General features: G+C 35.5%; 1 protein-coding gene across 2 annotated transcripts in view; it reads right to left on the reverse strand.

Moving 5' to 3' along the window:
- DMD (dystrophin) overlaps positions 1-15568 on the reverse strand; it is a 2064872-nt gene that overhangs the window by 1392336 nt on the left and 656968 nt on the right. For both annotated transcript variants that reach the window (XM_082609524.1, XM_082609523.1), the window contains exons 16-17: positions 11772-11951; positions 1033-1208 (exon numbers count right to left, since the gene is read on the reverse strand). In XM_082609524.1, coding sequence (XP_082465650.1) covers positions 1033-1208; positions 11772-11951 — 356 coding nt within the window. The remainder of the gene's footprint in view (positions 1-1032; positions 1209-11771; positions 11952-15568) is intronic.

Here is a 15568-nt window from a genome sequence, read left to right on the forward strand (position 1 = left end):
AGGCTTCAGTTTGCTGAGCCCTGAATCAGAGGGTTCACTCAGCCAAGGAGCTCCAACCGGGGAGAAAAGCCCCGTGGTCTACGGTGGAATTATGAAAGTAGGTTAAAAGTCATGGATTAACAGGGAAGTATTGAAAGTCCCAGATGATGTACTTGAAAACTTTTCTAGGTGTTTTTTTTTTCCTTTGCCTAAAACATCTGACACGCTATTTTTGGGTATATGTTCTTCTCATGCTTCCCTACCCTTGTATACACAAATTCTAATGTCAAATGTTCCATGTGCTCCCAAACACATGTTGCTTAGAAACGTTAAGGCAGGTTTAAATGTTCTTTCTTAATCTTAGAATTATAATAATTGGCATGAAAAGGAAATTGTACCATATTTATGATTTTCATGCTAGCTTTTGCATTTATGAAATTGTATTCCCATCCTTTTAATATATCTACTGATTTACATAATACCTAACTTATCTACAATGTCTAGTTGAGAATATCCACAAAAAGCTCAGTTAAAAATTCTAACACCTTCAAGATAAGACTTTATAAATATCAAAGAACAGGAAATCTGTTCTGTAATTACTCCTGATTTAGGACACGCAGATTGAGACATTATGTTCTCGTAAACTAACAGAATGGATCGTGTCTATTATAGGTGTACTTCTTCTTCATGAAAATGTCCTTTCCATTACTGGAAAAAGGCATTTAATGCAAAAGCAGGCACTAAACAAGCAGGCTCTTGATAAGAAAAAAGGAAACTTTCAGGATAAAAGGCATCCATCACTTGTGGTTTTCAACCCAGAAAATAGTATTTCCATTAAGCATTCTGTTTTTGTTGGGATAGGGATTGCTTGGGGGAAATTTTAAAACTTACTTCATAATTTGTCTTACTAACTTAACTGACATTATAGGCACCCGAGGCTTCGGGAAATATTGTTTAAGTAAAAACACTGCCATCAAAATAGCTGTAGATGAGTTTTCCTGCTTAACAATTACTCTTCGTTTGAGGATAAAGCCATGAGCAAAAGCTTCTCACCTTTTCCTAATTTCGGAATCCACAATAATTTGCCTCTTCTTTTGGGGAGGTGGTGGTGGGAGTTCCTCTTGGGCATGCTTTACGAGGATTTGTTCCCTCGTGGTCACCATAGTTACCGTTTCCATTACAGTTGTCTGTGTTAGTGATGGCTGAGTGGTGGTGACAGCCTGTGAAATCTGCAAGAAGTATTGAAACAGAGGTCACACACTGCTTGAAAGACTTCAGTAAAGACTGCTTGGAGTGGTGAAGGAAAATAATGAGAAACTGTTCCTGTTTGTTGGTAAATTGACCTTCAGATCAAAATAGCACCATACTGAACCCAAATCAAATTGTTTTATCTGACTTAAGTTATGTTGACTGAAACCACAAAGGAAAGTAATCTCAAAACCAGAAGTAAACTAGCACCTCTGCAATTTATTGGTTAAGCTATAGGAAATAAGTGGGGCAAAGGAGGAAAACTTAGGGTGTCATTCTGTCATTTAATTAGACATGCTGTTTAAAGTATTTACAACACTAATGTAAATTGTGCTCAGGTATTCCAGCACTAATTCCATTGCCTGGCACATTGTATATGTTTATTAAATAGTGCACTGAATGTCTTTGGTTTTCATAAATATAATTATTTATAGTCTATAAATTTTTAAACAAAATTCTTTGAACTGTGTAATAAATGACTTTTTAATCAAATAAGTGATATGCCCTTTAAAAGTACAATAAAAGATTAATATAAAGTGCCTATTAGTCCAGAAATACATTTAAGCTGAATGTTATTCGAATGTTAAAAAGCACGCTACATTTGTTTGATTTAAATTAGTCAATCTGTTAAAATATTTGAGTATCCAAAGTTAGCATTCAATTCTTCTTGGCTTAGAATTACACTAACTTTGTGTTCAGATTTTACAAAGATTTTTTTTAGACATAGATCATCACTCTTTGAAATGATACGATTTGTGACCCAAGTTGTGAGAGGCCATTCCCTCAGTACACAGGCATTACCAGACAGACAAGTCACAAAACGGTGAGACATCCTCTTGCCTTAACCACCAATTCTGTCTCACAGTCCTCCAGTTATTAAGATTAAAAAGTTACCTCTTGTGATGTTAATCATTACTCTTCCAGTAAGCCAAATTTTTCAGAAGACCTATTTCCATGGAGACCAAAACAGGCCTGCTTTGGATCCACTTATATGTACTAAATATACACATAGTCAAGGATCTGGTTGGGGCCAAGAGTAGTTTTACTGATTTTCCTGAATTTGCCAAGAGATAAGGAAGAGATTTGAGGGAACCTCCCTGCCTCACACATGATGACCGATTCCCTCAATGGGAAGAAAGCAGGGAAGCCTCATGATCTTCTGATTTAAGCTTCCAAATAAGAATTGACATGTAGTAATGAAATCCTTTGTCATGGTGTCTTATGTAAAAATTGCTTTTGACAAATACATTTTGAAGGTGCTACCCTTTGTGCAAGCCACATCTTTACATATGCCAAGGCCTTAGGGACTTCCATTTAGGTAGCCTAAATAGTTTTAAAAAAAAGACATTAAGAGATATAAAGTTTCTACATGTGTCAAGCACAGGTTTTATCTTCTCTAAGATCTCCATAGATTCATTATTCAGAATCAAGCACTGAGCTTCAAACTATAATTATATAGTCCACTGACAAGTTATGCCAAAATGAAAGCAGAAGGTAACATAGTTTTTAAAAATGCTTAAGATGTAACCTCAAACCTAACTGAACTCAACACAAAATGACAATTACATGATAAAATTAATTCTACCTTTAACCAAAAGGAACACAGAGTTTTTAAGTAGGATTCCAAGAGCATTTAATTTTTTCAGAGTAACATTTTTTTACATGGGCAAATTGTTTTTGCATACAATCAGGGCTTGAAGAAAATATTGTTCAGGCAGAAAATTTCTACTTTTATATGTGCAGGCACCAGAATGCAGAGATTCTGAAAATACAAAGCTATTTTTTGCAGTTATATCTAATGTTATGGAATATTTGTGCTACTGAATATTTGGCTGTGAAATTAATTTCTAAAATGTTATAATATCTTCTAATTGCTATTTATTATGAAATTGGATAGATGTGCCCACGGAAGGTAAAGAGAAATGGCAACATTATATACTATGAAAAGAAATTTAAGAATATAGCAAGCCTTATAAGAAAGAAAAAATAATATTTTTTAATAAAATAATAGCAGATGTGGATCTGTAATTGTTCTATACTATAATCATCACTATACAGTATTTGAAACTACTACTTCATTTCCTTTGGGATACAGAAATAAGAAAACATCTGTGCATTGACCCTGTAAATATAGGGTATAATTCATTATATATAACAAATTAATAATTACTTTCAAAACCTACTCCAGAATAAAAAACAATTGGTCATGTACTAAATTTCCCCATCTCTTTTAGTTATTGACTGTAAATACTTAATTATATGTTAGAATCGTTAAAAATATAGACAGGAAGGGATTATGGAGGTCACTGAGTATAACCTCCTCCTTACTACAGGATTCACTACTTCGAGAAGCAGACAACTCCTTCCTGAGTAGGGCATCAATTTTTCCCATTGGCAAAGATCTTTACACCTAGTGGAAGCCTGCATTATTATTATTATTTTTTGTGTGTGTGTGTGTGATTCGTGGGCCTCTCACTGTTGTGGCCTCTCCCCTTGCGGAGCACAGGCTCTGGACGCACAGGCTCAGCGGCCATGGCTCACGGGCCTAGCCTCTCCGCGGCATGTGGGATCTTCCCGAACCAGGGCACGAACCCGTGTCCCCTGCATCGGCAGGCGGACTCTCAACCACTGCGCCACCAGGGAAGCCCAAGCCTGCATTATTATGACTTCATTCATATAAAATTTGTTTTGGGAATTCCCTGGCGGTCCAGAGCTTAGGACTCTGTGCTTCCACTGCAGGGAGCATGGATTCAATCTCTTGTCTGGGAACTAAGATCCCACAAGCTGTGCTGCATGGCCTGAGTAAATAACTAAATAAAATTTGTTTTGAACCCTGAAACAACAAAGAGTAAGGTGAGTATTGTTTCCACCTGACAGTCTTAAAGGTCTGAAGCTTGACAATCATGACTCTAATAAATCTTATTTCCAAGCTCTATAATACCAGGTACTTGCTAGAACTAGATTTAATCGGGTGCTCCAAAACCTAGATTTTCTGACTTTGGACATCATATTCAATTAAAGCAATCTAAAACTGCATAAGCTATTCAGCAGCTGAATCATAATGGTTCAATTAAATTCTAACATCTATTCAATATGTGTCACTACAGGACACCCAGAAACAAATATAATGGAACCTCTATTTTTAGAGATATCACAGTATAGTAGTGAAGGTGACAACCACACAAATGATTGTGAGACAAGGTGAGTTCCATATGAAAAATACAAGTATGCAAAATAATTGCATGTAAATGTCTTCACGAAAACAAAGTAGATTTGTTTTTAAATACTAGCCCCTTGATCTGTCAGTTAACTAGCCAGTAAAAATGGAAAAGAATTATTTGTCTTTAGGTTTGGAAGCTAGTTCCCCTTACAGTGATTAAAAGTGGAGGTCTCTGAGCCAGGCTCCACAGTTCTCAAACAACAGGTCCACAGTTCACATCCTGTAACATTTGAGGCAGACTGGTTACTCTCTCAGAGCTTTGATTTATTTTCTTCATATGTAAAACAGTAATGATAACACATCTCTCACAAGGGTGTTGCAAACAAGGCCTGCTTCATGGGTGTGCAACTTATGTAGTCACCCAGGTCCCCTCACTCAAAAGGATCTCATTCTTGGTTTCATGCTCTGCTGTCACCCTCTTGAAATTCTTAATAACTTTTGTAAAGAATCCCTGCATATTCATTCTGCGCTGAGCCTCGCAAAATATGTAGCCCGTCCGGGAAGCAAGAATTAAATTACATAATGTTTGAACACAATAAGTACTCTCTTGCTACACATTAGTAATAACCACTAAAAAGTCCAGAGAAAATTCAGGAATTTTTCTAAACCGAACCTTCTTTACTTATAAAGTGATATATGTTAATTTCCAAAATTTACATTTTTCCCATTGTGAGAAAAACTGGAAGAGCATTTGCCCAGTATCTTGATAGTTCTAGGGTGAACATCTTCTTGCATTAAGGTTGTACAAGTTGGGTAGGTCTAGAAAAAACATACTATTTTCAAACAATGAAAATCTTTCTTACCATTTTCTCTTCCATTTGTTTACAAATGCACATTTTGAAAAAGAGCTATATGTACATTCAAGCATATTTAAAGAATGTAAAAGGGCATATAACGAAAGGAAACATTTCTTTTCCACCACTGTGTCCAGTTTCTCATGGGCAACTAGTTGTATTTACCACCTGTTCTTATATTTTAAGTTAACTTTATGCTCTTATCTTTCTTTCAGTTTGGCCCATATTCTTAACTGCACCACTTAATTATTTAAATAGTCTTGACTTTGTAAGTTTTGATGTTAGAGATTTCTACTGGTATTGTGAGATACTATTTGAACATTTAAAAAAAACTTACTAAAAGAGATTCAAATTATAAAAAATTAGTTACCTAATTTACCTTATTATCATTTTTATTATTAAAATACTTATACTTGTAATAATAGCTACCAGTTATGGAGCTCTCTGCACATTCCAGGCATTATGCTAGGTGCTTTGCATCCCTTATCTTATTTAAAATACTCAAAATAGTATCTGCAGTAAAAGCTTAATAAGTGGTGGTTATCATTACCTCACAATGGCCCTAAGAATAAGTACTAAGTTTATTCCCATTTTATAGATGAGAGGTAAAAATTTCAGGCAGGTTGACAAGTGTGGATTGAAGTTTCTCGTTGTGTTCTTTACACATACAGAACTTTAGAGTGATCACTGATTTTTAATGGGCATAGAGGGGTTGCAGTTCTACAGTTTAAAACATACTGCATAATCATAGCAACAGCTTTAGCTGGTAACTGATAGCCAGGCTTAAAACTATCTCCACAGGCGTGGTAGCACAAGGCACAAATACCTGATGACTGTGTGAGGATTCACAATTCTAAGCAACAGAAAGGATTTATATGTTGAACTTTATGAGAAACCTGGGGTAAAAGATCAGGTGCTCACAAAGGAAGCTGGGTTATTAATCAAAAGGCTAAAAAATATTCTATGTCATGAACAAATGCCAAGGAATTAACACAGCTAGGTGTAGCATGTAAGGAGTGCCCAAGTTCATGAGAGTGGCTTGGTAACTAAACTGTAATATCAATTACTGTCCTGTTTTGATACTGATATTAAGGCAATATAACTTCTTGAATAGATACTGATATTAGAATCATAAGCACAGAGTCAATATTCAAAAGATATCATAAAAGAAGTCATTCTCCTATTTGAAATAAAATATTATATGATAGTTAAGAAGGTTTATTCCATAAAACTCTCTCTTTAATTTTATGTATTTTGTCCCTCACTTCAAATTCTCTTTTGTACACATTGTCAGAAAGAAGAGATACATGTTGGCTTCAGGATACATACTAATCACAGAATTTGAGCAATTGTGTGAATTAGCCACATCTGCAAAAATTCAAGAAGCAACGAAATTTATTTTTTCTGATCCACCTGACCTTCCTCTACACACCATCTGGCAGGAAGTAATGGAACACTTTCTTTAACTAGGGATGCAGATTATTAAGCATACAGAAAAAACTTGGATTTTTCTTGCTGTGTTATTTCATTTATTGTCAACAAACAATAGATTTATCATATAGATGCTGAGTATTTTATCTTAATGGTATTTTAATTACATACTCATGATGAGTGAAATGTAACTATTTCAGAAGTCAGTCTTCTTCTAATAGGAAGAGAATTTCATTTTTATTATCATCTTCCAGCTGACTCTGAGATTTATACAATGGAGATAGTTGGAATCTCTTCACTAATTACTCCAGAGTTTTATATAAAATTTCAAGCAAAGAGAAACGTATCATAAACATTTAGAACTAGAAGGACACTACAGAGATCTTCCTAGACCAAATTTTTCATTTTATAAATAAGGAATGAGTGGTTCCAACAGTTAATTCAGCTCTTGTCTCTTAAATTTTCAGTGCCTACAACATTTTGTGTTGTTGTAGATAAATGAATTTACAACATAAAACCAATTGCACTGATGCACACACGGCCTGTTCTCAAACATCTACTTTAGCTGAAGGTAGCAAAAGAATACAGTTAATTCCCAAGGTTATTTGAGCTATAACTTGGAAATTTTCTAATAAAACCTTTAACCTAAGCAATTAACCAAAAGATGCTCTAAAATTCAAGATAGTTAGTCCATGAATTAAGATAAAAACCTAAAATAAGTGAGGAAATTTTATTTCAATTATGGGTTTTATAAAACCATTAAAATTGTTTTTTAATTGGCAGCAGACTGATTAGACTTGGAGAGCTTTCAGGAACCACTGAAAAGGGTTGTCAACTGAAAGGCCTTAGAGTATTTTTAATTAAAATCATTGGCAAAAAGATGAGAGGCAAACCAATTGTAACTACATTTCATTTATCAAGAGGTCTACGAAATATGCTTTGAGAATGGGTACAGTCAGAATGTGCATGTAAAATATTTTATGGAGAGTAAAAACAGGGATCTCTAAAATATGAGAATGAACTCTGAAAAGAAAGGCAAATACAGAAATTTTCATCTTAATGCTTCTGCATCTATTTGCATTTTTGGTATTATGAAAAACACTAGCTTATTATCTTGAACCATGTTTTACATTACTTACATGTCTGGCAGGAGTTTTAAAACTCTCAGAAGGACATAAATAATGTAGAAGAGATATATCCATACAAAATAATCACTTCCTCTATTTGGGAATCCATGAGTACAGACACAGACACACACAGCATAAACATGTACGCTCATGTTCAAGGGGAGGAGAATTCTGAGGATATTAATTTTATCTTTAAGATATTTGTGCTCATAGTTCCGAACACTGCAAAAATGGTCATTAGGAATATAGCAACGTATTGATAAAATGGGAATAAGAGCTATGAACTTGCACGAGTCACAGAGTGTTCCTTAATTCTGGCAAAGAAGATAATTTACTCTGTTTAAAAAAATCACAAGGCTACAGAACTTCTGGACTTACCTAGATAGATATATTCTTACGTCTAAACTCATGCTGCCAAGTCTAACATAAATTACTATAATAAATTATAAAGCAAATGAATAATATCCCCTTTCCATAGTATACCATGATTTCAGTTAAATGTGAAAAATAATATTTCAAATCATTTAAAGTATTAACTATAATGAATTTCTGACTATCGTATTCCCTAATTACAATCAAAATATAAATACGTCCACCAGGGGCACGGCAGTTAGGAAATAATAGCTGAGTAAATTTCAAGGAGCATGTTTATAAAAAGTTTGGAGGAAACAAAGGGTCATTCGAGTATTTAAATACGTCAATTCAAGGTGTATTTCATTTGCTCTCTTTTCTAATTTTAAGCATCCACATAGCAAATGTTATTATTCTTTTTAACTTTTGGAAACAAAGTATTTCCATTTTCTTAGGCTGCCTTCTCATCAACTTCAGCATCTTCAGCTTGTGTCCAGGTATTATTCAAGCCAAACCTGACTCTGAAATGCAACAGAGCAGCCCTCATAGTTAATTTTTTTCATGTTTTGATCTCTTGCCATGCTACTGTTTCATAAGGTCAAAATCCCTCAAAGCCTTGACCTGAATAGCAGTCAAAATTTCGGGCACATGATGAGCACATATGAGCACAATCGGATGCCTTGTCATTTCAGTCACAATTCCAACACCCTACTGGATTTTAACCATTACCAGAACTTTGCTCATTCTTTATACCAATCATTTAAAAGGATTTTTAAAAGACTGAGTATATTGTGTCATTAATGTGACTATTTTCCCCCCACAAACATGCTGGAATATATGCAAACAAGTGAGCTTTGTTCTTTAAGGTCACAACCTTACCCTCAACATTCTTGGAATTCTTATGCAATTTTGATTAAGTTCAATGTGACACGTAAGAGAGAAAATCATTTTTTTTTTTAGTTACAAGATACTATTTCTTTTTTCACTCTATCTCCTTTTAATTCCTCTTTCCCTGGGTAGCTTCCTAAGAGCCCCCCACTCCCAAACAATGATTTGGATTGGGCCTATGATAGTGCATTTTTTGGGAAAAACCAAGGAGTGAAAAGTGAGACATGAGCTTAAGAAAGGCTCAAGCTTAGTGTCCTAGGAAGCAACTTGCTAATATAACTCCATTTATCTGCTTCTGGTCTGGTATAAGAGTGTATAATGGTTTAAAAAAAAAAAATCATAGTGAACTTACAACAAGCTGTCCAGACTCACTAAACAGAATGCCTTGCATATCAAGAGAACCTTTTTTTTTCTCAAAATGTTTTCATGTCTATGGCTTTATTTTACCCTCATTAAACCCCAGTGAGCAAGTAGAGCAGATATATGTTATATGTTGGAAATCATTTTATAAAGAATTACACAAACCAAAGCTAGTACTGTTTTATCATAGATTTCATAAAGTTCAAAAATAGGAGGTTAAGTAAGTTGCCCTAAGTGGTAGTCTCATAACTTTTTTTTTTTTTTTTTTTGCGGTACGCGGGCCTCTCACTGTTGTGGCCTCTCCTATTGCAGAGCACAGGCTCCGGACGCGCAGGCTCAGCGGCCATGGCTCACGGGCCCAGCCGCTCCGCGGCATGTGGGATCTTCCCAGGCCGGGGCACGAAGCCATGTCCCCCGCATCGGCAGGTGGACTCTCAACCACTGCGCCACCAGGGAAGCCCCTAGTCTCATAACTTTTAAGCCATTAAAAAATAAGGTTTCTATTTTATTTTTTAACCAACTAGAATAATCAAATAAGTAAGATTTTGATGAGATGCACAAGTCTCATTCCACAGAATGAGCATATTTAAATACTAGCAATATACTGCTAGGAAATACTATCAATATATTGCTAGGAAGGTCTCCGTTCTTCCCATTTCAGGCAGCACTGAGGAACACCAGAATGTGGGGACTGGCACATATGTCACTGTCTTACTAATTCAATGTTTTAAAAAAATATGTTCTGCAGACTTTATCAAAGGCTGCATGTAGATTACTAGCCTACTGAATGAGATTTTCTGAGCACAGAATCTAGGACTATGCATTTGAATCAGTTTCCCAGGTAACTATTATGCAGACTCAAGTTTGGAAAACCACTGCCAATAGGGCAAGTGAACCAGAATGCAACCTTTTGTTAACCCCATTACACCTCCGTGAATATATCCCCTTAAAGAGACACATTTCAAAATATCTTCATCAAATAATGCCAGTGCTTCTTAACATGGTAACTGACCATTTTACAGCACCAATAATCTATGGAACCAGTGGGTATATATTGGAATGATATCACTGATGGTTTAAAAAGTATAATACTTTCTAATGTCTCACATATTTGTTACATAAATGCCAATGATCACGCAAAGTAACCAAGGCCAGATTACATACAATATCATCATGATCTGGTGGTAAAATCACTATTATATATCAAGTAACTGCCAAAAATATAGTCAATAGAATTTGTATTATTGCCCAATGACTGTATGAGAAATGATTGCAACTGATACTCCTTCAAGTTTTAAATTTTAAATATGAATTTGATTTTTAAAAAAAGATTGAACTGTGACTGAAAATCATATATGTTGGCTGATCATATTTTCTTAAATTATATTCTTGGAAGCAATACTCCAAACTTCATTTCTTCATCTTTCAACAAACATTTCCTAAGTGCCACTTATCAGATGCCAAGTATCAAAAAACAAATTCCCTGTACTGTCTCACAAGAGAGGAGATATATGCCTAAAGCTACTGAATGTGGCTTTAATAGAGATGTGTGCATGGTGCATTGAACTATGATCTGTGGCCAATTAGTAAAAGCTTCTATAATGCGAAACAATATGGCAGAATGTATTAAACACTATTAAACATAATGTTAATATTTTGAATGACTGCCCATGATTCTACCATCTAATAACCATATCAGATAATAAAAGTTTCTAGTTTAAAAATATCACATTAAAAAAATATCAAAACTTTTACAATTCTTAGCATAAAACCACATGACACTACAAGTAAAACACAGATGTTTTCCTAATCTACAGCCTATATGTGTTAGTATAACTAAGCTGCATGATTTTATGAAACAACAGTCTATGGCAGAAAATCCACTGATTATAACCTCACTTGCACTAATTGAAAGAGGTCTTTAGTGAAATCAAAGGACCTGGGCCCTAGTCCTCCTCTTATCACTGACTTTCCTTGGACAATTCACTTTTCCTCCCTAAACTTCATTTTCTCATACGTAAAATGTAGAGGTCAATTAATAGCCCTCATCATTCCCGGGATCATTCCAGTGTGATGACACAGTTCCCTAGCATTTTGTCCGACTGCTCTGAGTCACTCAGATCCTCATTCCCATTGAATTGGAAGGGATTACACTCTAAGGCAGTAGCTAGTTCAGTCCACTAGCACTCACTCCTCCACTTCTACCACATTCTCCAATGTCAAGGCAACCAAGAGAGCCATGTTGTTATTCAACTGAATACTTAGCAAGGACTAATCTAGTGACACCCTTTGCAGGGTTACAGTACCACTCTCTTATTGAAGATTTCAAAAATCTCAAGGATAATTTACTATAGGTTAATTATTATCACTAACCTGTGCTGAACTCTTTTCAAGTTTTTGGACTAAATTATCCCAGCGCTGGGCAAAGTTGTCCAGCCATGCTTCCATCTTTTGGGCTACCAGTGTATTTTTCAGTGTTGAAAGAAGATCTTGGTTGAGTGAGCAGAGTTTGTCCATGGTTTGCTTTTTCTTTTCTAGATCGGCTTTTAAAACCTGTTAAAACAAGGAAGAACACAGACAAAGCCTAGGTTACATTTTACGAAACACTATAGTTCAATTTGCTTTTGCATGCACTTTCTCATTTCTATAGATATGGAAAGATTATAATTATGCCTGCAAAAGATCGAGAGTTCATAAAAATATAAGTAGAAAATTATAATCCAAATAATGTTCCCAAGAAGCTTGAAGAGAAATAAAAGTCAGATGTAGAATAAACACCTCGTTGAGGCACTTACGAACTACCTTAACATTTTTGAAGAACTGCCAAGTAAAAATGTAGCATTGCTTCAAAAGGCAAAACAGATCAACATATGGAAATTACTTTTTAACATTTGGAGGTGTTCTAAAGTGAAAGGCATGGCTCTTGGATGTTAGTGAATTCCTTTGTAATTTCTGATAGAATTCAAATAAAATATCACATGCCAGGAGTCCTGAAGAAAAGATGGTGAATTGAGATGAGCATGGCTAAGGGGCCTTCCCAATCTGAAATGCTGTGATTATTTGAATAGATTTGCAATAGTATTTATTTCTATGATTTTTACATTCTTTTCATTATTTGGATACAAAAACCTTGTTATTCAGCTTACTGACTTTTTCATTTTTTAGCATCTGTTATTAACTTTCAGCTATTTGAGTAATTATCTTCTAAAGCTAATTTTAGAGCCCATTAGGTAACAGAACTAAGTAATTGAGTATAACACAAATCCTTTGGAACCACTTTGCCTGTTTACTAAATGCTTATGTGTTTTATGAAGTATTTTTATACCATTCATATTTCCAAAATTCCTGGGAGCTACGGAGGGTTACGCATGTCATTTGGTTGATAGAGAATGAATAAACAAAGTGGCTTGTGTGAAATCAGTAGATCAGGGCTGCTTATTCTTTCATTTTGCCCATTAAGGTCAACCTATGCTTTGGGAAATCCCATTTCCGTCTCCCAAATGCTAGTCCCTGATGTAATTTGTAAACACAGAGTAAGAAGAAAGAAAGGAGAGAATTATTTTATGGCCCCTTTACAATCCCCTCTTTTTGGCAGTAGCAAGTACAATGAACATAAACTAAGCTGTGAGACCTGTCTTTCCAAAATAAATGCAAATTTATTTAAGAACAACTAACATTGCACATGGCAAAGAAATGAGTATGAAACAGATGTCCCAACTGCTCATGAACCGAAGTGTCATTGACAGGGAGAAATCATTACACACACACACCCCCGCAAAGGACACTTCATGTAGTTCATTTTGGCATGCCACCTGCATTGATAGCTCTTAACTGCAGACTGCTCCGGTGTCTCCTTCAATTAGTTCATCCTTTTCTCAGAATCTACTTCACCTGGTGTTCTTTATATTGCAGTCTTACTGCATGCCATTTTTAAGGAATAAAAGCAAGTTTTGAAATGAATTTCCAGTTTCTCCTCAATAATTGTTTGTTTCACTATTTTTTCTAAGTCTGAAAGAATGCAATAGACCAAAATATGAATTAAGATATATAAGCTGAATCTGAAGAAGGGGAAACCATTTGCGTTGGAAATTTATGGGTAGTCTCATGTTACCTAAAAAGATTTTCTTAGATGATCTATAAAAGTAATTGGATACCCAAAGAGATTTAGTGGCAAATGAAACGAAGCCTCCTGTGTTAACATTAAACCAAATGAAGAAGCACTTAGCGGGGCATGGAGGGGGGATGAATTGGGAGATTGGGATTGACATATATACACTACTATGTATAAAATAGATAACTAATAAGAACCTGCTGTATAAAAAATAAATAAAATAAAATAAAATAAAATTCAAAAAAAAGAAGCACTTAGTGAACATTACAAAAATAAAGGGGAAATTCGCCATTAAGGAATACAATTGGGGAAATAACTCAAGGTAAAATAAAAACAGCATTATTATAAAACTGTGGAATTATCAAATCAATATATTTTTCCCTAAATCTGTATGACAAAAACACTGTACTAACCAAGGCTTCTATCTAGTAAATTCTAGATCTGTGTTTGTCAAATGGTGATGGCAGGATAGTAGTTCTACCTCAGTTTGTTTCCCCTTGTTGGCTCTGGGCCAACCTCTCTCTTTCTCTCCCAATCTTTCTTCGTCTTATAATCTCCCAGTTCCTGAAGTACTCTCCCACCATAACTAAGAGAGGGAGAAAACAGGAAATCCATGGTGGTGCCTGATACATTGCATCATAGTAATGAATTGTCTTCTCCCATCTATCCTTGGAGAGCAATTATTTTAAGCTTGGATTTTGTGTGTGTATATCAAATAATTATGATTTAATTGTTACTAATACTTAGAGTATAAAAAAAGATGTCTTTCTGCATATCAAGAATTGATTACAGATCTTTGACTGCCAGAGAACCAGAGAGTTCTAGAAAACTCAGGAGGCAAAAAGAAGGTCTAGAAAACATGTACAAGGCAGAGGTCAGATAGGATTTTAAAAGAAGAAATATAATTTATTTTCATAGAAGTGAGGCACCTAGACATACCTCCCAAGGTAAGCAGGAAAGTACAGCCAATAAATCAGATTTGGACAGCAGTAGAAATGGGCAAGAAACAGATAAGCTGCTCAAGAAGACGGAATAAACATGTTCTAACTGGTCAAGGTTAGATGATTTGAAGTGAAAAGAGAATGTACACTTACAAAAGGCCCAGAAAGTCTTCACCCTATTCTCATCAGACGTATGCTTCAGAGAGTAATGCCAAGACAATTTCTCTTAAACTGGCAACACTGAATTCTGTACCTATTTTATGTGTAGTTATTTTTCCATATGTAAGAAGTACTGTAATTCTTTCTAATCACCTGTTGTTGTATTTAGGTACATTGATCGACTGTGGGGGCTTCTCAGCTTGAGGGAACGTCAGAAATCACCACGAAGGCTTGTTAACTGGCAGAATGCTGGGCCCTACACTTCCAGAGTTTCTGAATCAGTAGGTCTGGGATGGGGCCTAAGAATTTGCATTTCTAACAAGTTCCCAGGTGATGCTGCTAGTCTAAGGACCACACTTTGAGAACCACTGATACTATCTGGATGAATTCTTTGAGGGTGATCACAGGAGATGAGGTCAAGGTAGCAAGTCCTAGTGAAACAGCACTGTCAACAGGGACTTGCCAAGCTCCCATAGGCATTCTGCCCCTGCCATCTGATCTCACAGACACTTGATAGTGACCTAATTCCACAGTACTCCTGCAGCCCCTGCACACCATCCTCTCTTTTGTCAAGTTTCCCAGAGTTGTCCTGCCCTGGCAGACGCCACGAATCCTCACAGTAACAGTACTCTTCCCCAGGAACATATTTCTTGGAGGTTTGGGCATTCCCATGATAACCTACTTGATTCTACAAGTCTTAGAATTCACCTCAGTTTCTTCTGTCCTTTTCTTTTTATTCTTTACACCAAATAAAACCTCAATTTTGATGACAGAAAAATAATAGACTGACATGATTTGGACAAAATGATGTAACAGGAGGAATGAAATACGTGACTCCTCATCCCCCACCTCAAATGAAAAGTAGGAGAAAATCCCATAGGTTATTAGGGATAATATTTCAAAACAAATTACACTGATTGTAAATAAAAGAGAGTTTTACCATACAGTATATATACCTA

This window comes from Mesoplodon mirus (genome assembly GCF_964341445.2).
Source record: "Mesoplodon mirus genome assembly, chromosome: X".
NCBI lineage: Eukaryota > Metazoa > Chordata > Mammalia > Artiodactyla > Ziphiidae > Mesoplodon > Mesoplodon mirus.